The sequence below is a fragment of the Diabrotica virgifera genome, chromosome 6, assembly GCF_917563875.1.
Source record: "Diabrotica virgifera virgifera chromosome 6, PGI_DIABVI_V3a".
Taxonomy (NCBI): domain Eukaryota; kingdom Metazoa; phylum Arthropoda; class Insecta; order Coleoptera; family Chrysomelidae; genus Diabrotica; species Diabrotica virgifera.
The window spans coordinates 35,420,496-35,446,544 of record NC_065448.1 but is presented as its reverse complement, the minus strand read 5'-3'; the positions used below and the strand labels follow the sequence as shown (position 1 = coordinate 35,446,544).

General features: G+C 37.3%; 2 protein-coding genes and 1 long non-coding RNA gene across 3 annotated transcripts; 1 reads left to right on the top strand and 2 right to left on the bottom strand.

Annotated features, from left to right (window-relative positions):
- Positions 1 to 1,463: 1,463 nt before the first annotated feature.
- LOC126886049 (zinc finger MYM-type protein 1-like) lies at positions 1,464 to 2,885 on the bottom strand. Its single transcript, XM_050652888.1, has 2 exons — positions 2,728 to 2,885; positions 1,464 to 2,271 (listed from the first exon to the last, which is right to left on the bottom strand). Exons 1-2 carry the CDS (start codon positions 2,883 to 2,885, stop codon positions 1,464 to 1,466), a joined length of 966 nt encoding a protein of 321 aa, XP_050508845.1.
- A 1,811-nt stretch (positions 2,886 to 4,696) lies between these two features.
- LOC126885856 (uncharacterized) lies at positions 4,697 to 7,656 on the bottom strand. The gene is made up of 2 exons (XM_050652626.1): positions 6,599 to 7,656; positions 4,697 to 5,683 (listed from the first exon to the last, which is right to left on the bottom strand). The coding sequence occupies exons 1-2, from the start codon at positions 7,046 to 7,048 to the stop codon at positions 5,048 to 5,050; spliced, it is 1,086 nt and encodes a 361-aa protein (XP_050508583.1). The 5' UTR covers positions 7,049 to 7,656; the 3' UTR covers positions 4,697 to 5,047.
- A 2,217-nt stretch (positions 7,657 to 9,873) lies between these two features.
- LOC126885860 (uncharacterized) lies at positions 9,874 to 12,429 on the top strand. The gene is made up of 2 exons (XR_007698468.1): positions 9,874 to 10,451; positions 12,249 to 12,429. It is a non-coding gene; the product is annotated as an uncharacterized LOC126885860 (long non-coding RNA).
- Positions 12,430 to 26,049: the final 13,620 nt, after the last annotated feature.

The window sequence follows — 26,049 nt, the reverse complement described above, 5'->3', positions numbered from 1 at the left end:
GAAAAATGGGGACTGATAGAGAACTCCTAAATATTGTAAAAAACGAGTTATTTAGGACATATTTACAGATGAGAAAGATATAACTTTTTACGACTCATAATGGAAGGGAAATTGGAAGGAAGAAGAGGTCCAGGAAGAAAAAAATGCTCCTGGTTGAAGAACGTAAGAGACTGGACAGGCATGGACAATGGACACACATTCGATACTAAAAGCTGCTCGAGATATAGAGTAATTTGCTGTAGTTATAGCCAACCTTCAGTAATGGAGAAGGCACCTTAAGAAGAAGATAGAAAATATTATATTAATTCAAAATGTTAGCATATAGCAGTTGTTTGTAAAATTATTAATATTGCTAAAATTATTATATTTTAAATTAGTATTGCAGTTAATTGTTAAAATTAAATATCATTTGTTTCATTCGGAGGGAAAAGTACGGATGACAACAAAAGTCTAAAAAAAGCCGAGTTGAACAGACATTATAAGTAAGAGAACAAGCAAAATAATGTGAACTGTACTAGTAATAGGCTACGGTTCTGAAAAATGAAAATATTAAGAATACAACAAATAAACTTCTAGATCGTTTAATTTTCACATTATCCTCTTATACTGAAAAAGGTCAATGTCATGTTCTTAATTTGGATAAAGTTGGATTAGTGATTAACATTAACACTCACTCCACTCCATACTCATAATAAATCTCATATCTAAACTCTAAATACTCACATTTCTAGCTTTTTGGCTGCAAAATCTTTAATCAAATCGTTAAAGTCTAAAGACGGGTCTCCACCAAAGGAAAATTGGCAACTTTCGTGTTGTCAACATGCGTTGGTGACAAAAGTTTCCGAAATATGTTCATGTTGCCAACAAAAATTGCAAACAAATGTTGAGAACCTTGTTTCTCTTTTTGGCGGTAACATCAAAGGAATGCGCGTGTTGTCGACATTTTAACGGCTTTGTGGGGACGGTCGCTCAGTTGGAAACATAAGTTGTAAACAGAAACATGTCTGTAGTAATAACGTGGACAAATGAACTTATTGATACCTTAATTGATTTATATCACACCCAAAGTGTACTATGGAATCCAAAAGACGTAAATTATAAAAATAAAAATAAGAAAAAGGATGCCTGGAAAACCATCAGTGATGTGATGGGGCAGCGGCGCCGACTTTTAGAAATTCCGTCCGGTGCACCTCACCTTCGATTGTCAAAGTTTTTTTCTTTGTGCTGAAAAAGGTAGGGTGGGTTTGGTAGCTAAATTTTCAGGAAAATAAACATATTCGACTAACTTATTAACGTTTATTGAATTAAAAATATGAAGATAGATAAACATACCTATATCCTACATCTACGAAAAACATAAACACGACATGATCAACATTACACTAATAATAATTAATACATATAAAACTGCCATTAGTCAATAGAACATGATAAGACAACAGACAACGGCTGTAAAATATATTTCATTTTTCTCTAGGATCGAACAATGAGAAAGAGTTCATCCTAACAGAGGACCGTTTGATGAACTCATTGCAGAGTTGTTCCAAATCGAGATTTTCCACCATGTTGCCATGAACATTCAGTATCCTTACATCGTTTAATCTCTTCTGACTCATTATTGATCTTAAAAATGATTTCAATCTTCTCAATGACGAGAAAGATCTTTCGGCCGTACATGATGAGACTGGTATTCCCAGCAACAACTTTATGAATTTTAAATATTCAGGTAAAATATCATAAAGTTCGCTATGACTCCTCAGATATGTCACTATATCCTGTATAGATTCAAGTTCGACATTTCGCTGTGATGTAATATCCAAGAACATGTTTCTATGAAGAGCCAATCTATCGCCATAGAAGTCTTCTTTATAAAAGGATGTCACATAATTTGCATTTTCCGCTTTGTCCAGCGCAAATGCCTCAACTTTTCTGAGATGCTTCAATGTATCCCCCTCAAATCTTGTCGTCAAGCTAGTCACTGTCATGTCAATAATTTCATAGTACATCTGGCGGTGAAATTGTTTAACATCGTCAAAATTGTGTTCGGTTTGTCTCATGTCATCTACTTTCCTTGAGACCTTTCTTCTTTTGGGCAATATTGGTTCGTTCAAATCCAATTGCTCAGACTCTGTTGTAACATTGTTCCACAATTCATCATACCTGCCTTCATTGCGAATCGACAGCAAATACGTTTTCACAGTTTCTACTTGTTTGGTTGCTTTATTAAAATCAAGTGCTTGTCCTTGCAGGATCGTGTTGAATGTCTCTATTCTTTCGAATATAAGTATTATAGACTTAAGAAGGTAGTAAAATCCGAAATTTTGTTGAGAAATCCGCTAGCTTTTGATCCTCCATCGCTTGGCTGCGATTTCTGCTGTTCCAGGAATTCACCTATATTCTCGTAATTTTTTAAGAATCTCTTCAAAGATTCAACTCTCACACACCAGCGAGTGGGACAAAATGGGCGAAGAGCTGGAGATTTATCTGAGCCTTGAAATAGCTTAAAGCGGCTGAGTCTTTTCGGAGAATCTCGAATGAAAGTGATAATGTCCTTTATATCAGAGAGGAAATCACGGACATGCAAGATTTTCTGGAAGGAATCTTGAACGACTAGATTCACTCTATGAGCGTAACAGTGCACATATATAGCACGTGGCTCATGGAGAAGAATTTTTTTTTTGAACACCATTGACACATCCACTCATATTCGCTGCGCCGTCGTAGCACTGTCCGCGACAATTGCCAATCTCCAATCGACAACGTAATAAAACATCTCTAATCATGTTATAGAGAACATCTGCAGTTGTGGATTCAGTCTCGTGCACACCGATGAAATATTTTTCAACTTCCAAGGAAGCATTCACGCTTCTCAAGCAGAAAGACATTTATTCGCTCAGTGAAATGTCTGATATTTCGTCAGCAATTATTGAAAAAAATTCTTGCGAACGGACACGATCATGAATAATTCTCTGAAAAGCATTCGATAAAATGGACATTACTTCATTCGAAATATCATGAGATAACCATTTATATCCTGTTCTGCCCAACCAAGATTGCAGTTCTGGAATATCGTTAGCTTTTAAATGAAGCAGATTATTTAAGTTTGATGTCCTATCGAAGTGTTCTCTGACGGAAATACTCTGAACAGTCAAGTATTTAATAGTGGAACATATTGTGAGAAGACATTTTCTTGCATCGGTCACGTCTTTCAATTTAGACTTTGACAACATATTTGCGACGTTCACGCCTTGATCGTTCTGCCTCAATGATAGCGCCGAATGTCTGTGAAATTCTGACTTTTCGTGATCCTTGAATCTCTCTAACGCTTTGCCCCACGAGTTGAAACCTTCTGTAACGTAAGTTGATAAGACTCTCTGCGAATTTATTCCAGTCGATGCTATTGGCAGCTTCAATGAGGCTGCTGTTTTGCAAATAGTACAAAAATTTTTATCGAGTGTACTGTCATATGTTATCCATGGATAAGTGACAATCCACGTGTCACGAAACTGTCTGCTCTTCTTTCCACTAAACGTTATGATTTTACTACCATTGTAACCCTCAACAGATGTCGATGGAACTGGAACAGGTTGTTCATTCCTCGTAGCCTGATGAGTTTGTATTGGAGTACGTATTATGAACTTATCCATTTCTAGTGATCAGGAATCTAGAATGAAAATTTCACACTGTATTTGTTGTCACAAAACAAAAGCATTTTAATACACAATTGAAGCGTTTATTTGAAAAACAACGCATGTCCATTTTTTGCAAATTTGACTTTATATGTTGTTCGCATAAAATAGTAGTTTTTTATCGATCTCACACATTCAGTTGTGTAAAAATCCCAAATGTCCGGAGTAAATTACATAGAATATTCGGATAGATTTAAAAAAACAACAGATGTCCAAGCGGTATGTTGTAAAAGCAACACTTGTCCCATCTTAATCAACGGTCATCGCTAAGCGTAAATGATTTTGTCTATAAATTTATCAGTTGTGTGCGTTCTTTGAAGATTTGAGATAAAATTTGAAATAAATTGAAGCTGGGCAGTTTTTCTTGATTTGCCAAAATTTTAATTCTTGGACAAGTGTTGTTTTTCAAATAAACGCTTCAATTATTTCCCCTTTGTACTTACCTGCCTTAATCTATGTACAGTGATGGCACGTCCCCTTACCAAAAAAAAACGCACTGTAAACAGAATGCGTGACAAATTGAAATATATTCGACTGGTCTTGTCTTGTAACATAGAATAAACACACAGAACGAGCAAGTGAACGACATCCGAGAATTCAACCCGAAGCGCGCGGAGTGGGCGGGCGAGACGGGATTTCACGGTATAATGGGAGATCGGCAGACGGCAGCCTTGAAAATTTCGTCTCCATGTATCGTGCGGCGACCGAAAATTCAACTCCATCGGCGTCCGGTGCTTCGCACCGGACATATTTACCTGTCCGGGGCGAGGGCCCCGCAGCACCCACGTAGTCGGCGCTTGTGTGATGGGGCTACACGAACTTGAAATACAAAGGAAAATAAATCGGGTTCAGCTACTTCTGATACCACAAAGTGGTTTGCGTACCAACGACTTCTATTTTTATCAGACAAAAATGAACCTAAGTTATGCCTTGAAAAGGGATTAAATGAAAAACATGTAAGTATGCAATAATATTGTATTTATTTTACGATTTATAAGCTATGAATAACTACGATTGAAAGAGGATCATAACGTATCATATTCTAGTAATTTAGCAGTTAGTAGAAAGTTAGTTAACTTCTAACTTAAAAAAAATAAAATAACTTCATAAAATTAATATTATTAATGCATTAATTAATTTTCTTGCTGTTTGTTTCGTTACTTTATATAATTTGTTAATAGTCATTTTGCCAAGGAATGTTCCCTTGTTCGGTCATAAAAAACTCTGCAAATTCTTGTCTCACATCTTTCGCAGCACTACTTGATTTCCGAGCTCTCTTATCGAAACTATGGAATGGCATATTGTTTTGCATCTCGTTCCTCCAAGCTCCAGAAATAATATTACCACTGTCTTTGTCTTCAGAATCGAAAGTTCCAGGTGGAGTGTAGGTGGTCCTTGATTTTTTTTCTTAAATAATTATGTAAACAAATACAAGCAGTCACAATTGTCTCCGCTTTCGTTGGTTCAAGTAACATTATTTTTCTGAAAACTCGAAATCGTGCAGATAATATTCCGAACACATTCTCTGATACCCTTCGCGCTCTTGATAGTCTATAATTAAATATTCTTCCCTGTGATCCTTTTTCTTGGGTACCTGGATAAGGTTTCATCAAATTTGGTGACAATGGAAAAGCATCGTCACCCAGAAAAACATAAGGAACAGCCATGGCTCTACCAGGAAGCTTTTCATTATTAGGTAGATTAAGTTTACATTCGGACAACATTCTTTTGAACTGGGTATTTTCGTAAACACCACCATCCGATATGCGTCCCTGGCAGCCAACATTCATATACAACACTTCGTAATTTGTATTAGCAACAATAAAAAGCACAATGCTAAAAAACGATTTGTAATTAAAGTAGTCGCTTCCACTGTGTTCTGGTGATTGAATCATAATATGTTTTCCGTCCATAACTCCTGTACATTGTGGAAAATTCCATAGATTATTAAACTGTGTTGCCACTACTTTCCACTCTTCAGCAGTTCCAGGCATCTATAAAAAAATATATTTTTAGGATTCTGGGTCGGAAGAAGTTGAGGCAGAAATCTCCCAAAATCAAAAACTGTTAGGGAAATACAAGTAATACAATAGTCCCACCATCATCGGATTCAGAACCACCGAATTCACAACCAGGTCCGTCGACAGCGCCTTGTATTGGGAAAAAAACTAAATGTTCAAAAAGGAAGGTTTCAACTGGTGACCAAAGGCAAGAGGAAGCTTACAACGTATTGAAAGAACTTCAAGCTAAGAAAAATCGCCATAAATACAGTGCCTTTGGGGAGCATGTTGCAATGAAAATGGAAGCTTTAAAATCAAGTTATGCTCAAAATGTGGTGGAGCATGAAATATCAAATATTTTGTTTTAAGCAAGTATCGGAAAATATGACTATCCTGCTACTGGACATTCTGGACAAATGACTCCAATTTCAACACATTCATCAAGTTCCAGTTTTCCCATACATCCACCTCTTTCATCACCAGATGACACATCATCACTCACATCACACTACAATCAACTACTATCACCACAATATGTATCACCCCTTCACCACAATACATACCACAAGTGACAGAATCTCAAACAGTACCTGAACTACGCTCGCCACAATATGCATTACCATCTTCATCACAATACATCCCACAAAAAACACAGGATATACCACTCACAGATTCACAAACAGAACAGGAAACAAGTTTGGCTGCATCTAGTATTGCTGATGTTACCCCATGATGTTTCACATGATTTGCATTAAAATAGTTTCTTAAATAAAAACTTTCTAAATGCGTTTTCAGTTATTTTTGGAAACGAATCGAACCTGACCCCAGGGAACAAAAATTGAATATTTTACCAAACTTGCTCTGCTAAAGAAACCGTCAAAAATATTTATAATAATAGAATACACTTACTTTTATTTGATCGCCAAGAACTTCACATATTGCTATACATACTTCTGGTACAATTTTTGAAATCGCTTGCTTTGAAATCCTAAATAAATGCATTAATGAAGTGTAGGAATCTCCGGTAGCCAAAAATCTTAAAGTAATTAGTAGGCGTTCGGTAGGTGTGATGGCTTTTCTAAAATTAGTGTCATTTTTTGTAATTTTTGGTCCAACAAGATTGAGCAACCACTCAAAATCGGAATCAGTCATACGGAGAAAGTTTCTTATTTGTCCGTCTTCAATACGTCCTGCTAACAAATCATCTTTTCTCAAAGCATTTATTAACTCAATTCCTCCATGTGTGTTTCTTCCTATGAGGCTTGGTCGTACCCAATATTTATGTTTTCGTTTCTTTTTTTTACTCAAAATAATAAATGATGCAGCTGCTAAGATAATATCGTCATCAATCGACCCCATTTTGTCAACACAATAGTCTTGATGGAGACTGCCAGTTGCCAACTAACATGTTTCCTAAATTATTGTTGACAACTTTATGTTTAGATGTGGACAACGATAAAAAACAAAAGTTGGTGACTTCGGAAGAGTTGCAAACACAAAAGTTGCCAACTTTTCAGTGGATATATACGCGCCTTAATATGACTTGAAAAAGCTCAGAATTTGAAACAAAACTAGCCAAACTAGACAACCTAGAATCGATTTCCGCAAGTAGTTTTTGATTCTTTTCAACATGCTGAATGGTCTTTCTCCAGATGCATTAGATGTCATCATGCATAGTAGAATGAGCAAAACCGTGTCCATATTCGGAAATATTCGGAAATAAAGTTGTTAACTGTTTTTCATGAATGAGTTTCAGATACTCCAAAAGTGTATTCCTCGGAGGCTTGGTAATCTTGTTATTATGAGGTTCTCTTTCTTTATCAAATATACCTTCAACAAAGCCTTTGAACTGTACGCACTCTTCTCCAAAGTCACCATCTATGTCGATTCGATACTTTTTAGCCGAATTAGAAACTTTTCCCCTGATTTCTTCATTGGAAATAGACGATAAGTTGTTTAAAAATCCAAATTCTTCATTAAGACTGAAATAAACTTCGGACCTTCCATTCAATTCTGAATAAAGCCTGTCAATTACAACATTAAATGTATTAATCTTTAAGTCTTCTTTGCCATTAAAGTGGGGTTCAGTGGGTTCATCTTTTTTGTCTTCGACAGGGAGAGCTTTTCTTTTAGCGCTGGACTCCACTTGCGATTTTCTAGTCGCGCGATTGTTTTGTCGCGAAGATTGAATACATTGTTTCAAATACAAGTCAATCCAGCCCCGGCGCTGGGGTATATCGTGCCCGCCTGCAGAACTTGCACAGGCGCCCTTCGGGTTTTTTAATTCAGGTATTTTGTGTAACACCTAACACCAACAGAAAAAAAGCTCATTTTGGCGCTCCACAAACAGAGGCGCCCGCCTGTAGTGCATCCCTTGCAGGCCCGTTATCGCCGGTCCTGAGTCAATCCACGATTATTTAGTCGCAAATGGATTGACTTGTATTTGAAACAATGTGTTCAATCTTCGCGACAAAACAATCGCGCGACTACAAATCGCAAGTGGAGTTCAGCGCTTAGGGCGTCTTTTTATTTCAAGAATATAGGTTTCATTTTTAGACAACTCTTTTCCTCTTTTTTCATAGGAATCAAAGTTGTCTCTCAGACTAAATGCGTCATCCTAAAAAAGTTTTTTTTACAAAACGCTGCGGCCCCCTTTAGGCCTAGTCGGCCTAGTAGTAAATCCGGCACTGCGTATCAGAGCGAGTAACGACTATTGTATCTACAACCAGTACACTTGATTACTTTCTAGTTTCTAGACTGACCGGAAAAATGTGAAAATGATAATGTTTCTACAGTTGTTATATCTGTGATAATGTTATATCGGAATACCTATACAAAATACCTACCTACTGAGAAATACGATTGTCGATATGATTACCGGCACTCAAATACAAAAGTAACAAAAGTAATCATAGTAATCAAAGTAACGAATACTGTAAATGATTACTTGTTATATCGGAATACCTATACAAAATACCTACCTACTGAAAAATACGATTTTCGATATGATTACCGGTACTCAAATACAAAAGTAACAAAAGTAATCATAGTAATCAAAGTAACGAATACTATAAATAATTACTTTATACAAATGTAACGATTTGTAACGAATACTCGAAAGTAACTATAATCAACATCACTAATTCCATGACGTCACTTTTACTTTTCCTCCTTAGGGAGGAAAAGTACTTTTACTCACTAGGGAGGAAAAGTACGACTTTGCTCCCTACAATCAGGTCAGGAAAAGTATACTTTCGGTAGAGGTAGGTAGAAAAAGTTATTTCATGTAGTATTTCATTAAAAGGAAATCGCATTCAGTGGTAGCTATAATTATTGGTAATTAATAATTCCTTTTCTTTTTTGAAGTATACTTCTTTACGATCGAGGGTGAAATTTTATAATTTCCTGGCGCATGCGCAGACAGACAGTATGTAGTTCGTTGCTAATCTTTCAAATTATGTATGTATCAGCGCAAATAAGTCATTAAAAGAATATACATATTAGTGTTCTTAGTAAATGTATTATTTATTATAATTTTTGTGTCTTTGGGTTTGTCTTCCTCGGGCGTAAGATAATAAAATATCTATTTTATTCTTTACTTTGATCTATTTGTCACCATGATGTGTAATTATATCCGCCACGTCAATAGCACGGGGCTTGATAGCTCGGGTGGTATAGCATTGGACCAGAGATCGAGAGATCGCGGGTTCAAATCCCGGACGATATATATTAATTTTTTTTTGGTATTGTTAAGTTTTGGTTAATTTTTTGTATTGTAACGGTTAAGTATATTTATTTCGTTGAAATTATATAATATAAGTATAACTTCTTACGTGCGTACAAAGTACACACACATTCTTTTTTTTTCTTTTATATGGGCAGTACTGAATGTTTTTTTTTCAACGGTGCCTTTTATCCTGCCCCTAAATTGTCGTTCCATGTTTTCCTTGGGCGTCCTACACTTCTTTTGCCTACTAACGGTTACTTGTCCCTGTCTATTCTACAAGAATCTACAGGTCGAGCAAGTCTCGTAAATTTCACGATTGCGAGCCACGCTTCACGCAACCGTGTTTGCGTACTTGTGTTTCGAGTTGCGTGGTCGTGCGGAGTTATATTTACCAAATTTAAATGTAATCCTTTCTACTGATAATAATATAGTCAATATAAAACTGGGTGTATAAAAGATAAATCTTATTCTATCTGTTCTTCATGAGTTTTAGATAATTTTAGTTGTATTTCTTTGTAATTTTGTGTTGTACAAAGATTAATTTAACATTTTCTCTGGAAGTATTAATTTAGAAAGATAATATGCTTCATTGGTGTTGTGTTTTGAAGTGTGAAATGCAAAGTAATTGTGATAAAGTCAAGATAAAGTTCACTTTTAAACTGAACTAAATAAGGTATCTGAGAGACAACAATGGTTAAATGCAATACAATGTACAGGTTTTACTAGCGAAATGAAAATTTTCCTGTCCTGTCTGCTGTAATCATTTTATATCTGGTAAGTTACAATTACAACAGTAACGATTTTTGAAGATGTTAACATTTTAATCTTATAGGAAAATAGGAAAACCAGCAGACTTAATCGATAATAACAATCTCCAGATTGGGTTCCTTCAATAAATATGGGCTATAAACACAATGAAATAAGTTCCCCAAAATCTAAAATGGAGTGGTATCAAAGGAGAATTAAAAGAAAAAATATTCATATTGAAATTATTTATAAGGCACTGGACTGTCTTAAATTCTACAATAATACTAGGTGGGTAAATGATTTTAGACATTTTTCATTAAGAGTAGATTAAGATTAAGTAGATTTTCATTCAGTAGATTTAAGACTTGTTTACACGGGTAGAGTAATGATGCAAGTACTTGATAGAGTAGAGTAACTCTACCTGTAAAAATGCTCAGCACAGTAGAATAGCTGGTAGAGTGTATAGTTGGAGTTAAAGTAGAGTGACTAGCAACCTATGGCAAAGTAACTACTCTATGACCACCACTACTGCCAAAATGTCTACTCGGCTGCACACTCTACCCATGGAACACGCTCAATTATGGCAGAATAGAGTAGGTAGGAGAGTACATGGGGGCGCTGTCATTCTGGCTGGAATTGTGTTTTGTGTAAATAGTGAAAATGAAGTTCACCGAAGATGAAACTTTAAAACTTGTAGAGCTATAATACGGCGAATACCAGTGTTTATGGAATTTAGGTAGTGTATACTACAGAAATAAAAGTTTGCAGCAAGCTGCGGAGGATGAAATCGTCGAAAGAATGGTAAAGGAGGCTTTGGAGTAAACGAGCTTAAGCAAAAAATTAAGAATTTAAGGTGCACTTATAATCAAGAGTGTTTAAAAATACAAAAATCGGTTTCACTATACTAGCATCAGTACTATACTTGTACTCTCCTCATGTGAATGGTATCAAGCCATTTTTGGTAGAGTACTACCGCTACTCTACTCTCCTCAAAACTCTACCCATGTAAACAAGTCTTTAGAAACAGTGGAAAATGAGGTAGCTAGTAGAGTAGTAGTAGAGTAAAATATACTGGTTTAGCAAATTACAATGTTTTAAGTTAATACAGTAGCGATCAACAGGTAGCCAAAACATGTTCCAAGATTGCCACTGTAATTTTGAATATTTTTTCGAGGTATTTGGCACACGTATTCGTAAAATAATAAAGAATGGCGGTACAGAGCCCAATTTGAAAAATATATTAATATGTGGAAATTACTCTGTAATTATACAATATTTAAAAAACGAGCCTGTACCGCCATTAAGAAGAACAAAAAAATACACTTTCTTCAAATAAACTTTTTTATCCGATGCCTAGATTTTGTGTAATTTTGGAACTACTAATGAAATAAAAAATTTTAGTAGTTCCAAAATAACACAAAATCGGATAAAAAAGTTGTATTTGAAGAAAGTGTATTTTTTTGTTCTTCTTAATGGCGGTACAAGCTCGTTTTTTTATATTGTATTTAATTACAAAGTAATTTCCACATATTAATATATTTTTCAAATTGGGCTCTGTACCACCATTCTTTATTATATTAAGAATATGTGTGCCAAATATCTCGAAAAAATATTCAAAATTACAGCCGCAATCTTGGAACACCTTTTCGCTACCTGTTGATCGATACTGTTTCCTCTTAAGATAGTTTTAATAGTTATTTATGATATAAGTATTAAAAGTACAATTTTAAGACGCGCATGTGAAAGTTAACTTGAAAAAATAATTTTATTAATGTTTTGACTTCCACATCAGATGTCATTGTCAAAATACAAAATATTCATTATTATTAGGTTTATTCTAGCAAACAGTCAAACTAGTCAAAAACCGTCAGCAAACAGTTGGTCGGTAAAAGAACATAATACAGTCACCAGTGCGATCCCCTCTACTCACGCTGGTCCACTATTCGCTGATGATTTCAAACTGTTTGAAACTGATGCTAAAACAAACCTATTATTATTATGCATATCATTATCTGTAAATAATATTTCTTCTGATTGTTAATTGTAAAGGATAGAAAAATTACCATTTATTTTATTTTTTTTTAGAATCAGCTGAGAGAAGTAGTCTACAAAAAACCAGGAAGGAAACGGAATATGTGGCTACGAAAGGCAAAAGAAAGGTTTACAAAGCAAATGTGACACATTTTTTTGAAATATTTAGGAATATCAGTAAATTGCATTAAAAAATGTATGAAAAGATTTTGTTCAATAAAAATGTTTATATTTATCAAGGATGTATTATTTGGTATGGCCACATATCGTCAGTGACGTAATAATACATCCTATCTGTTTTTTTTTTTCATGAGTTTTGTAAGAGAGACTAAAAACTTGTCTTAGGGTCACCTCCTGTTTTCATATGATATTTGTTTTGTAGTAAATTAAACTATCTATGAACTACAAAACAAGTCAAAACTTACATATGAACACAGGAGGTGACCTTAAAACATGTTTTTCCATCTCTCATACAAAACTCATGAAAAAACAGATAGGAGGTATTGTCACATCAGCAAGGATGTACAGTGATGAGTGCCCTAATAACCGGCAAAATATGGGCAACATATTTAGTTGTGAGATAAAAAGAAATGAAACTAGTCGAGCTGGGAAATTTAGCGAAATTAACCTTTAAATTTACGTTATATTGATCCCACCTTTACACATATCGGAGAAGTATGTCAACTAAAACTGTCACTGTGACAGTGGTAGTTTCCAAACTCGTCTGATATGTCTGAAGGTGGTACACAATCAATACAATCTAAATGTATAAGTTAATATCGCTAAATTTCCCAGCTCGACTAGTTTCATGTCTTTTTATATTACTACTTAATACATCTTTTGTGCTATTTTGCCGGTTATTAGAGCGCTCATCACTGTATTTCTGGTATATCCAGGGAATGTCTACAAAATATATTTTGAATGTCCAGAGAACATTCATGGACATTCATGGAATGTTCCAATAAGACATTCAGGTAATGTTTAAAATGCTGACACAGGATTTTCCTGGGATGTTCAGGGAACATGTTTTCGGGGATATTCCAGGAATTTTTCAATGTCTGTGTACCTTCTATGGACCTATATGGAATATTTTGGTGTTATTACCGCCGCACTCCACTTGCGATTTGTAATCAGGAAGATTGAACACATTGTTTCAAATACAAGTCAATCCATTTGTGACTAAATAATCATGGATTGACTTCTATTTGAAAGAATGTGTTCAATCTTCACAACTACAAATCGCAAGTGGAGTCCGGCGCTTAGGGCTACTTCCTCTTTGGTATTATGTATTGTACTACAGAAATCAGGAACTTTCCTTCTAAATATATGTATGCATCTTGGCCATCAAACATATTCTTCGAAACATTTTTTTAAGGGGTTACATAGGTCTTGTGGGTAAAAAAACTGACTTTTTAAAAAAAATATATCTCGAAAACTAAAATTTATTTTTATTTATAATTGGAACATGTAAAAGTATAGTACTTAAGGTAGTCTCAAAAAAAGTTTCAGCCAAAAATATTCATTTTTGTAGAGTTTTTTGTACACAAGTTACAAGTACACAAGTTGTAGTACACAAGTTTTTTTTGCGTTGGCAGCATAACTAAGTCCAGTCTCATCTGAAATCAAAAAGTTTCTTGTAGTTTATACCTCTGACTAGAATATGAACGAAGGAATTAAAAAAAATGAAATTTGAAGATTTTACATAAGTTTAAACACATTTTTGACCCCAATTTTTCTCATTTTTAAAGTAGTTTTTTTTTATAAAACAAAAATGACCTCATCTAATAAAAAATCCTTTGTTCATTCACTAGCCAGAGGTATAAACTACAAGAAACTTTGATTTCAGATGAGACTGGACTTGTTATGCTGCTCACTGCAAAAAAGGGCTGTTGTCGAAAAATTGCAGTCAACTCTACAAAAATGAATATTTTTGGCTGAAATTTTTTTGAGAGTACTATACTTTTACATGTTTCAATTATAAATAAAAATAATTTTTAGTTTCCAAGATATAATTTTTTTAAAAAGTCACTTTTTTTACCTGCAAGACAACAACTTGTTGATTTCAAATTGTAACAGTTGTTTTGCAAAGTATGCTGCCCTCTTGTATTTTCTGTGTTATCTTCATCATACAATTACTTCATCTAAAAATTTTCTGCGAAAAAAAAATAAAACAAAAGTTTAACCACAGAATCAAGTTACACAAATTTTCAAACACCTCACCTGACACAGCGTCTCAAGTACGATTGCGCGAATTGGTAAATATAACTCCGCACGACCACGCAACTCGAAACACAAGTACGCAAACACGGTTGCGTGAAGCGTGGCTCGCAATCGTGAAATTTACGAGACTTGCTCGACCTGTAGATTCTTGTGTCTATTCTTACTATCCTTGATTCAGACATCCTGCTTATCTGTTGATTCCACTCTTCTTTTCCCTGCCAATGTAACAAAAAACTACTTTTACAGTAGTTTTGTATAGGGAAATGAAAACTGGAAGAAATAGTTGAAAGATAAACTACAAACAGAAGTAGGAATAGAAAGATGTAACTGAACAGGGCCGTCTTAACCATACACGGCGCCGGGGGCAAGACTAATCTTTGCGCCCCCTTTTGTCAGAAGATTATATAGGTTATAGGTACGCTAAAATTAAAACTAATTAGGTTTACTTTCTTTATTTATATATTAAAAAAGATGAAATTTTGGAAATCTCATTTTTAAACAAAAGTGAACATTATTATGTATTAAAAAAAAAGTGCAAGTTCCCTATTCTAATTCATAAAATAGGACTTTACCATCTATATGAGATCTATTTAAATGCGCTAGGTTCTTTTGTAAATTTAAACATTGTGTTCTTTAAGTTTTCTTCGAAGTTTCTCCAGCACCAATTTCTCGCAATGTCCAATAAATAATAATATATGTTAACTGTAAAATTTTGTTTTGGGTCTAAAAAAGGCTCGTCTGCAACCTTGTAATTGAAATATCTTTTTCGGGGATGTGGACGAACAGTTTCAGAAAATTTAGTTTCGCAATCTGTTTCTTTATCAATTGATACCGAGGCAATTAATACTTATCTGCTCACACGCAGTGCGGTTGGTGGTTAAATCTTTACTAACTTGATCAAGCATCTTAACAGCTTCCGAAATAATAATATCACTCGTTGTCAAAGTTTAGCTGGCAATATTAAACCTTTGTGCTAAAATATCGTACCATGTCACAACAGAGCAGATAAACTTCTTCTTCTAAAGTTCTTTAATTTTGTCATCAATGAGCTTGCGATGTTTCTTGTGTCATTGTTGTACCTACATGTTGTTTTTCTACATCGCGTATTTGAAAGCCGTTTTAATGTAAAGGCGAGTATCTCATTAATTATGACATTCCACCGTAATGTTGATGTGAAAAAAAACAATAAATTTATTTAACAATTAAAATTTGGGGTGGGTTGTGATTGCGCGCAGCGGTCAAATACCTCCTGCGGTTCTCTCACTCTATTACCCGCAAGTTAGGTTTGGACCGAAGGGTTAGGTCTTCCTCCTTTCTGACCGCTGCGCGCAATTGCAATCTGCCCAAAATTTGTTATTTCCATTGAGCATTTAGCGGCATCATTTAGCACTAAATTAAGGCTGTGAGCCGCACAAGGAACAAAACGCACGAGGATTCCTGTCTAAATTTTTTTTTGAAGGCCAATATTTTTTCCTCTTATATTTGCCCCATTATCATACTCTTGGCCTCGTAAATTATCTAAATGAATATTCATTAATTTCAAAAATTCTAACAAATCATTTGCTAATCCTTGTCCGGTAGTAGCAGTAACCGGTAAAAAACCTAGAAATAGCTCTCTAACTTCGGCAAGCTTTGTTGAAGAATTAAGATAAACGAACGTAACAGCAATAGTAAGTTGTTCCTTGTGTGAAATATCAGGTGTGCAAGCTAAAATTATTATAGAATAATATTTAGATTGTTTTAAAAGATCAACAATTGTGCATTTAATTTTTTCACCAATTACACTATTATCAATTCATTTTGAATATTCTGTCCAAGATAATGAGGCATACGATGCTGAACACTTTGAATTCGTGCAATGTGTTCTGATAGCGTATTATCAAAATTGGAAATACGCTCTATTGATTTTAAAAAGCTACCGTTATCCGATTCATACAACCTTTGACCAGTTCCTCTTGGTAAATGTTGTCGTGCTAAAAATGTTATTATATCGATAATTCTTTCTAAAACTGTCTTCTACCTTTTTTCTTTCGCGTTTAACTGCTGCTTGACTGACAGAATCTACTGTATGACTTTCTAATAGTAAGTCTTTTTTTAGATCTACATATATTTTTACAAAAATTAAGTGACTACAACTTTTCTCGTGTTTTTCTAAAAAACATAATAAACGTCTTTCTTGTCGCAAACGTAATAAAGAAAATTAGGTTTTTGAAAATCAGCATTTATATTTTCCTATTTATAAAAGATTATGCGGATACACTGATAATTTTTACAAGATGGTGATTCATTGTCACATTCAATGTTGATCAAAATAGTGTACGGGTCACCTTTTTGAAATTATTGTCGGAATAATCTAAAAGGGTTTCATATTTCATTTGCATATTGTAGGCATAGTAAAGTAGTAAGCATAGCCTTTGTAAAAAATACTGAAAGTTCACTTGTATGTTTTTGTTATTTGTACTTTTTTTAAGGACAAAAGGCGCAAGTTTGAGCCTAGCAAGTGTTTGGCTTGCGCCCCTTGGACCTGGCGCCCGGGTGCCTCGCACCCCTTGCACCCCCGGGTTAAGACGGCCCTGTAACTGAATGTAGTTACGCTAACAGGATATGCAAGATAATGACCACTTGACACTCAAGGATGGATTCGGCCAATTTGCATGCCCGTCAAAGACAGTAGATTAAAGTAGATAGTGATAATGACTAGAAAAGAAAATACTAAAATAAGGATACTTTTTTTGAAAAGGCTGTTCTAGTAAAAAGGGCTTGAACGAATCGTTAATCACGGGTGTATGCAAATTTTGAACAGCCATATCTTAAAAAAATTTTGTTTTACAGGAAAACAAAAAATCCAAAATATTTAGAATAGAAAAACCTACATTTTTTACTGCTTGAGATTTTTGGTATCACCAATAATTTTTAAGCTATTTTTAAAAAAAGCAATTGTTTTCAAGATAAAAAAATGTTGTCCAAAAGATTTCTTTTACCAAAAAAGGGACCAACTTTATTTTGAGCATAACTTACTTACTATTGATGCTAGAAACTTTTTTAAAGAACAAATATAAAGCTTGATTTAAACACTTTAAAGAAGTTTTAATGAGTTTTCCCCGAAAAGTTCTTAATTTGTTGGATATTTCACGATGAAATATTCGATTTGTAATTTAAAGAAGAACCCACTTTTCATTAGCTACAACTGTGCTTCTACTGGGTTTACAGACTTCATATGTCAGCCATTTTTTAAACTTTTTGTAAGCTATTTTTTTGACAAGAGCATTTTTTTGATAAAATACTTACTTTTTGAGTTATTTGGAAAAAACCGTCTAAAAACAGGGTTTTTGTTAAACAAATGAACATATTCACTCGCAAATAACTCGAAAAGTATTAACTTAGTAATAGTCCTGTCGCCAGGGGGGGTACAACGGCCTCGTTAATTCAGATGGACTTACTCAAGTTTTTTTTATGTATTTTGACCCGTAGAACACGAATTTTTTGGGTAACAGTTGATCCGGATGTCGATAAGATTGTTATAGACCAAGAACTTGAGGAATCAAATAACAGCGATTTTTGGCAAAACAAAACAATATTTTGTATTTTTTGGGCCATTTTAAGTAAAAAATATTTCTACAAGTTTTTTCGTAGGATGCACAGTTTTCGAGATAAACGCGGTTGAACTTTAAAAAAATCGAAAAATTGCAATTTTTGAACCCGAATAACTTTTGATTAAAAAATAAAATAGCAAGTCTGCTTACCGCATTTGAAAGTTTAAGTCAAATTATATCGGTTTTGATTATTTGCATTGGTAAAAATTTATTTTTTTATTGTTTAACAAAGCTATAAACACGTAGGGTTTCCCGTGCTTTTACATGCGTTTTAACGCATGTAACGTAGAAATAGTCTTGATTGCACTAGTACCTATTCTACCTACTCGTTCGATTTTAAATGAGAAATCATAGAAACATCACTCACGCACTAGTTGTTTGTAGCTTTGTTTAGCAATAACACAATAAATTTTTAGCAATGCAAATAATCAAAACCGACATAATTTGACTTGAACTTTCAAAGGCGCTAAGCAGAATTGCTATTTTATTTTTTAATCAAAAGTTATTCGGGTTTAAAAATTGCAGTTTTTCGATTTTTTGAAAGTTCAACCGCGTTTATCTCGAAAACTGTGCATCCTACTAAAAAACTTGTAGAAATATTTTTTGCTTAAAATGACCCAAAAAATACAAAATATTGTTTTGTTTTGCCAAAAATCGCTGTTATTTGATTCCTCAAGTTCTTGGTCTATAACAATCTTATCGACATCCGGATCAACTGTTACCCAAAAAATTCGTGTTCTACGGGTCAAAATACATAAAAAAAATTTGGGTAAGTCCATCTGAATTAACGAGTCCGTTATACCCCCCCTGGCGACAGGACTATAAAAAAATTCTATGGAAACAAAGTTCCTTAGAATTACTCAGTTTATCCAATTCCAGGCTTCTTTTGAACGTGTTTTTTTACACCCCCGAGAAGGGGTGGAAACCACCCCCAGTGCAAAAGGACACATCGGCACAATATCACTTTTTTTTCTTTGACTTGTTAGCTATGTGTATGCCAATGTGTATTTCATATCCATATCAATGCAAGCGGTTCTTTAAAATTCACAGTAAAAACCGTGAGTAAATGGACCATTATTTGTAGACTAAAATATCAAAATGAAACAAACATAATAAAATCCGATGACTTCCGACATGGTCTTGCATATAGGAATCGGCAGTAACTGGATGATATACCTACTAATAAAATTTTGTGTGTATTTATTATACCTTCGCCTTTTTTATCTAATATTTCATAACCATGAAAGTTAATTTCGACCAATCCATCTCTTTCCATCCACTTTTTCTTATATTATTTATTAAGGCGAAGTAGATGGAATTTAGTCCTCTAATTATTATGACCGAAGTATTCTGTTTTTCTCATGTTTTTTTCTATTTATACGTAATCCTCTTTAATTTCTGAACTTTTATTTTAAAATAATTTTTTTTGTTGTTTGTTTTTTTTCATATTTTTTGCAATTTTTTACCCTGGGTTTTGGCGCCCTTAAAGGATGGCGCCCGTGTGCATTGCACACTTTGCATATATGGTAGCGAGGGCCCTGCTTTTACCTCTTCTTCGACATTGTTGTCGGCTGATAGATTAATTCCCAGGCATTTGAAAGTAATTTCTTGTTGTAAAATTTGATTGTGTAACTCCTATTTGCATCTTATTGGTTCTTTGGCTATTACTAAAGTTTTTGTTTTTTGGACTGATATTTTCCTATTAATTTCTTTTGCGTTATGTTGAACTCGTGCAGTAATCTTTGTAGGTTGTCTTCGCACTCTGCTACTAACAAGGTGTCATCATCGTAACACAGAATTTTTTATCTCTCTATCGCCCATTTTGCCCCTGTTTTTTTCTTCACTTGCTTTATTCTTGCATCTAACATTATGTTAAACAGTAGAAGGTTAGGGCTTGTTTATATGCAGGCGGTTTGCCAACGTCGACGCCGCGATTTACCTGTTTTCCCCCTGTTTAACTTGATCTCATCCTAACGCCGCCTTTGAAGTCACCAAGAGGGGGAAAACAGGTAGACTGCGACGTCAACGTTGGCAAACCGCCCTATATTAACAAGGCCTTAGTGAATCTCATTGCCCGATTCTTGTGTTTGCTTCTTTGGGCTCTGTTATTATTCCATTGACTTTCACTTTCATTCCTATTTTATTTCTTACATTATATGTATGTTTTCTATCAGTTGTTTTATGATATTCAGTGGTGGTAAATATTTGTCATATAGTATGTGTATCACATATTTTAAATGTATTTCAAATTTTTTGTTTCATATTCATACCTTTCTGTTGAAACTTCATACACTTTTCTTTTGAAACTTAATTCCAAATAAATATATTTACCTAACGGAACTAAATTTTACAATAATTATGTTTTAAACATCCCCACTATATTGGGAGCGGATTTCAAGCAAGCAAGCAATTTGATTTAACCCGACCTGTGGGATTTGTTCACCCTCTCGAAGGAGTACATTCGGGTGTAACAAGTCATTGGGGCGAGGTGTTTTGACCCGAGTTATACAGGGATCACCCCACCTCGCTCCAATGCCCCAGGCCATCCCTTTCCCCCCCATAGCACGCTGATGCGCGATGGGGGCACAACTATCGTAGCCAAATGCTCTTCACAATGGAACCCTGGGTAATAAGATTCCACTGTGGTACCCTAATCGAATGCAAAAAACTAGGCCCAGCGTGATGCGCTCTATGCCTTTATCTTCTTAATAACTTATCCGCGGTACTAAAAATTGCTTGCTTGGGCCCCGAGTCATCGTGCCGAGCCCCACTGAGCCCTGTTGGGCCCTGCTGGGCCCCGCCCGATGACTCGATGCTCTAATTTTTTTTGTGTTTTTGGTTTTTTTAATTTTTTTGGGGGCTTTCGCCATTTTTTATTTTATATAAATTTTTTTGGGGGCTTAAGGCCCTTCTAATTTTCTAATATTTGCTTACCTTGGAGGTGGTCGTGGTACTTGGACTTCGTGGGTAACGCTATCTTCGGCACTTGTTTCGAGCCACGAACACACTACTATCACTTATCACTTTTAGTTTATCCTATAATTTGTTGTTTCGGGCGTCTGTGCTTCCATCGGTGGAACTCGTCGTATCTTAGCGTCTCTCGCAGTATGTAATTTGGGTGATGTTCTAACTCTGCGAATTTGACCCTTGCCTTGTCTGTCATGGTTTCTGTGACTCTCACCTGTTGGAGTTCTCTGAACAGGAATCTTTCAGCTACATATCTTGGGACTCTGACGGCCTCCCTCAAGCTGTTGTTATGGACTGCTTGGATCTTCTTCTTGTGTGTATTACATACGTGTCCCCATGCGAGAGACGCATAAGTTAATACCGGTAGGATTATACTATTTATCAATCTTAACCTTGTTTTGAGTGTTAGTTTACTTTTTCTGCCTGTGAGTCCTCTTAGATTCGCTCTTGCTATGTTGGCCTTCTGGACTGTGGCTTCTACGTGTTTTTGGAAGGTTAATCCTTTATCCATAATGACTCCTAGGTATTTGGCTTCGTTTTTCCACTCGATGGGCCTGTTCTGCACCCTCAATTGTTCCTCTGGCTGCTGTCTCCCTTTCTTGTATAGAACCGCTTGTGTTTTCTCTGAATTTATGGCTATCTTCCATTTGATACACCATGCTTCAATTTCTTCTAGTGCAGTTTGTAGGTTGGTCACTGCTATATCTGCGTTTCTATGCTTGGCCGCTATTGCTGTATCGTCGGCGTAGAGGCTCATGAGGGTACCTGGTGTTCTAGGTACATCTGCGGTGTATATCGTGTACAGCAGGGGTGACAGGACCGCTCCCTGTGGTACTCCAGCCTCCGGGATTCCGAGTTCGGACAGGACTTGTCCTATCCGAATCCTGAACCTCCGGCCGCCCAAGTACGACGAGATTAGCCTCGTCATCGCTCCGCTGTACCCGTAATCCCGCATTTTGAATAGGAGCCCCTTGTGCCAGACTCTGTCGAATGCCTTGCTTACATCCAGGAACGCTGCTCCAGTGTACTGCTTATCATTGAAACCGGCTGCTATGTACTCGGTTAGCCTGAGGACTTGTAGTTCGCTGGAGTGCTCTGCTCTAAATCCGAATTGAGCCTCTGGGATGATATTTAGTCGGGTTGTTTCCGCTTGCAGTCTGCTGAGGATGATTCTTTCCACTATCTTGCTGATCGCTGGAAGTAAGCTGATTGGCCTGTAGTTCTGTGGGAATGTGTGATTCTTGCCAGGTTTTGGAATCATGATGACACGGGCCTCTTTCCATCTGTTTGGGAATGTCTTGAATCTTAATATTGCGTTTATAATATTTGTGAAATACACTATAGCTTTTCTGGGCAAATATTTTAGGGCTCTGTTGGTTATTTCGTCGAGGCCAGGCGCTTTTCTCGGTGAACTATTTTTGATATGTTCATTGATTTCTTCCGGTGATGTTGGGGGGATGAAGTCCTCTGGGTCTTCTGGTCCTTCTTCTTGTTCTTCGACTTCTTCCAGGAAGTCGTCGTCTTCGTCTTGGTGGAAGTTCAGTCTGCATTCATCTTCGAGTGTAGTCCTCATCGCCTCTGCTTTGTCTTCTATGGTGTATACCATGCCGTATCTTCCATGTAGTGGGGGGATGGGTTTCCTGTCGCTTCTCAGCATTTTCTGGAGCTTCCAGACATTTCTCATGTTTGAGTCTTGTTCTTCCATCTCTTGTACGAAGTTGTCCCATTTTTCGCTACGGTGGAGTTTTAGGGCCGTTTGGACCTCCCTATTTAAAATATTTGCCCAGGATTTATCTACTCTGTTTCTTGTTCTTCTTGCTGTTTTCTTTGCTCTATTTTTTTCCCTTATCAACTCTTGTGTTTCTTGTGATATGTCTTTGAACCTTCCCATGAATATCTCGACATCTTCCTCTGTTGTGCTGTTTCTAATTGCCTCTTGGATGATATTTTCGAACTCTAGGACTTTTCCTTCTATTTCTTCTGGATTGTTTATTACTGGCACTATGTTTATTCCTTCACTTACTAACCTTTTGTAGTTAGTCCACTTTATTTTCTTTTTTGTTCTTTTTGGCGGGTTTGTCTCTTCCCATGTTCCGATGTCTAGTAGGATGGGGTGGTGGTCAGTTGATCCTTCGTCCAGCGTGATTAATTCTGATTGCAGTCCTAGGTTTTTGGCTACAACTAAGTCGATGTGTGTCGGAAGTGCGTTTCCTGGGTAGTGGGTAGGTTCTTCTGGGCCCATTGCCATTGTGTCTTCGTTGTTTTCTATGTATCTGTTTAGTAGTCGTCCATTTCTGTTCGTAGCTCTGTCGTTCCAGTTGGGGGATCTTGCATTCAGGTCTCCTATTATGATGGATGGTTCGGCGATGTTTAGGAACGCATCTAGGTCATCGTCCATTAAAGGGTCTTGTGGTCTTACGTAAGCTGATGTGATCCTTATTGCGCCTTGCCTCATGTTAACTTCTATTGTTGTGGCTTCCATGTTGACCAGTGGTGGAGTAGTGTAACTGGTGTGTCTAATACCCTTCTTTACTAGGATGGCCGTTCCTCCTGATCTTCTAGTGAGGTCGTTCCTATATACGTCGTATCCAGGAAACTTTAGGTTGAAGTTGTTGGTCAGTTTTGTTTCCTGAATTGCTACGATGTCCATCTCGTATCTGTTGGCGAGTTCATCTAGTATGTTCTGATTTGTGGTTATGCCGCCCGGGTTCCAGGAGCCTATCCTCAAGTATCCCCTCTCTGACATTAGTTCTGTGCCTGCCTGGTGCTGATTATCACCTCTTGGACTACCTTAGTCACGATGTTTGTGACCATCCTGACTAGGTACTCTTCGTCTGGGAGGGTTGGTCGGTTGGACGGTGTGTTGTTCTGCGCTGGTTGGTTTCCCTGCGTAGCTTGCGCGTAGGATACCCCGGTTGCCTGCTGTCTTCGGTTTGGTGGTGGTCGCTGTTGTGACCTCTGTGGTGGAGGCCTCCCCCAGGTTGGGCACCTAGGACATCCTCTGTAGTTGGCTGGGTGGCTCCCATTGCAGTTGGCACACGTTGCCTTGACTTCTCTGTCTCTCTGGCACTGCTTTGAGTGGTGTTCTTCGCCGCACTTCACACATCTCGGGTCCTTGTGACACGAGTTCTGGGCGTGATGGTACCCTTGGCAGTTGAAGCACTGCGTCGGTCCTGCTGCCTTGCGTAGGTCCTCTACCACAACTTTCATGTGGCACAGGTTCGTTACCCGCTTTGCTTTTTCCACGTCTTCCTGATCCAGTGTCATGACAAACATGGGTAGTGGCCTCCTTTTCCCTACTCTCGTAGACATGTTACGTGCTGTGTGGCAGGTTATTCCATATTGGTTTGCCATGTCTTCTTGGATTGCCTTCTCGGTGGTATTCGTGGGCAATCCTCGTAACACTAATTTTGGTTTCCTGTCTTCGTCGAGTGGAAAGGCTATCCATTGTAGCCTCTTTTTCTCTTTGGCGGCGTATGCTTCTGCATATTCCTCCACTATCCTTGTCATCTTTCTGTAGTCATCCGGGCTTTTAGCCTGGATGAGCGTCTCTCTGCCACTTCTGGAGATTTTGTTTGTGGTGATGATGCCTTTGCCCTGGGCTATGGTAAGAATAGCCCCTGTCTCGCTGACACTCTGTAACTTAATTACAGGCGGTTTTCTGTATGGTGTTACCTGGTTTTCAGGTAACACGGCTTCTTCGGCGTCTTCTTCGTTTTGGTTTGTTTCCATTGACACTGTATCAGTTTGACTGGAAGCGGCAAGCGCGTCCCTATCTGTGCTCGTGGATGGCACTGGTTCCTCGGGGAGGGGTAGATGTACCTGGGGAGCTAGTTTCATGGCTTTTTCTTGGTTGGACGTCCATGTGGCGTCTTCCTCGTCGGTTAGTGGAAGGTGTGTCACCAGGGGTGGAAACTCTTCCTTTCTCTTTTTCCTCTGTTGGGTGGACGCCTCCTTCGTCGAGGTGGTAGCCTTCTGGCTGGGTGGTCGAGTCTGCTCGGTGGTCATTTTTTTGGTGGCAGGCTGCTCTACTGGTGGCTTTTTGTCCGTCTTTTCGGGGTTTTTCTTCTCCGGTTTCTTTGCGAGTTGTTTCTGGAGAGCTATCAACTCGTCGAATCTGGCATCCATCTTTTCGCTCATTCGTCGAATCTCCGTATTCAGCTCTTTGATCTCTGCCTTCTGTTGTGCGATTACCTCTTCGTATTTTTTGTTGTTTGCATCAACGTTTGCTGCAAATTCTTTCATCAGGGTTCTGAGTCGGTTGATTTCTTCGTTGGCCCTTGTCAGCTCGTCTTCGCTGGCGGCATCCTCTTCAACCCGCTGACGTTTGGTAGTGCCCCCGCCTTCGGCGCTTGGGACGTCTTCGTCCATGTCCTCGACTTCCTGGGTGGCCTCGATGTTCTGGGAATTCTCGACTTCCTGGGTGGCTTCGGTGACGTTCTCGGTGGTCTCGACGTTCTGCGTGGAGTCCTTGCCTTTTGACTTCTTTTTCTTTTTTCTTATTCTACGATTTTGGATCGTAAAACCGTCTTTTCCATCTTCCTGGTCGCTCGAGTGGTCATCGCTGCTCTCTTCAGGGTGCTGTAACAGGAGGGACTCTTTAGAGTCTGCATATCTTGGCGGGGAAAGCGCCTTGGATCTGGGGGGTGACCGAGATCTGACTCGTGTCATCTTTGGTTGGGAGCGGTAACCTAACTTTTAGAAGAAGCCTTTTTTTCAGCCGATTGGCCCGACACCACATCGACTTCAGGGTTGGCTCCCTGCACAACAGCGCGGTAGTTCTCGTACCTAGACAGAACTAGGTACGGGATCCTCTTGATTTTCTCAACTCTCTGACCTTAGGGGCCGGGGCTGCAAGATGTATTCTAAATAACTACACCTTGCAGTGTCGAGGCACAGTGTTTTAAACTGTACCCATTCCTAACGGAGGCACAGAGAGTATCCCGTAGCGGGCTCACGTCGAGCCCGCTATTGCTTATTCTGCTTTCCAACCCTTGTTTGCAATGTCTCAGAAAATTCAATGAAATCAAACTTCCTGAGTTTCACCACATCCAAGAGGTTGGCTTTTGCCTCTG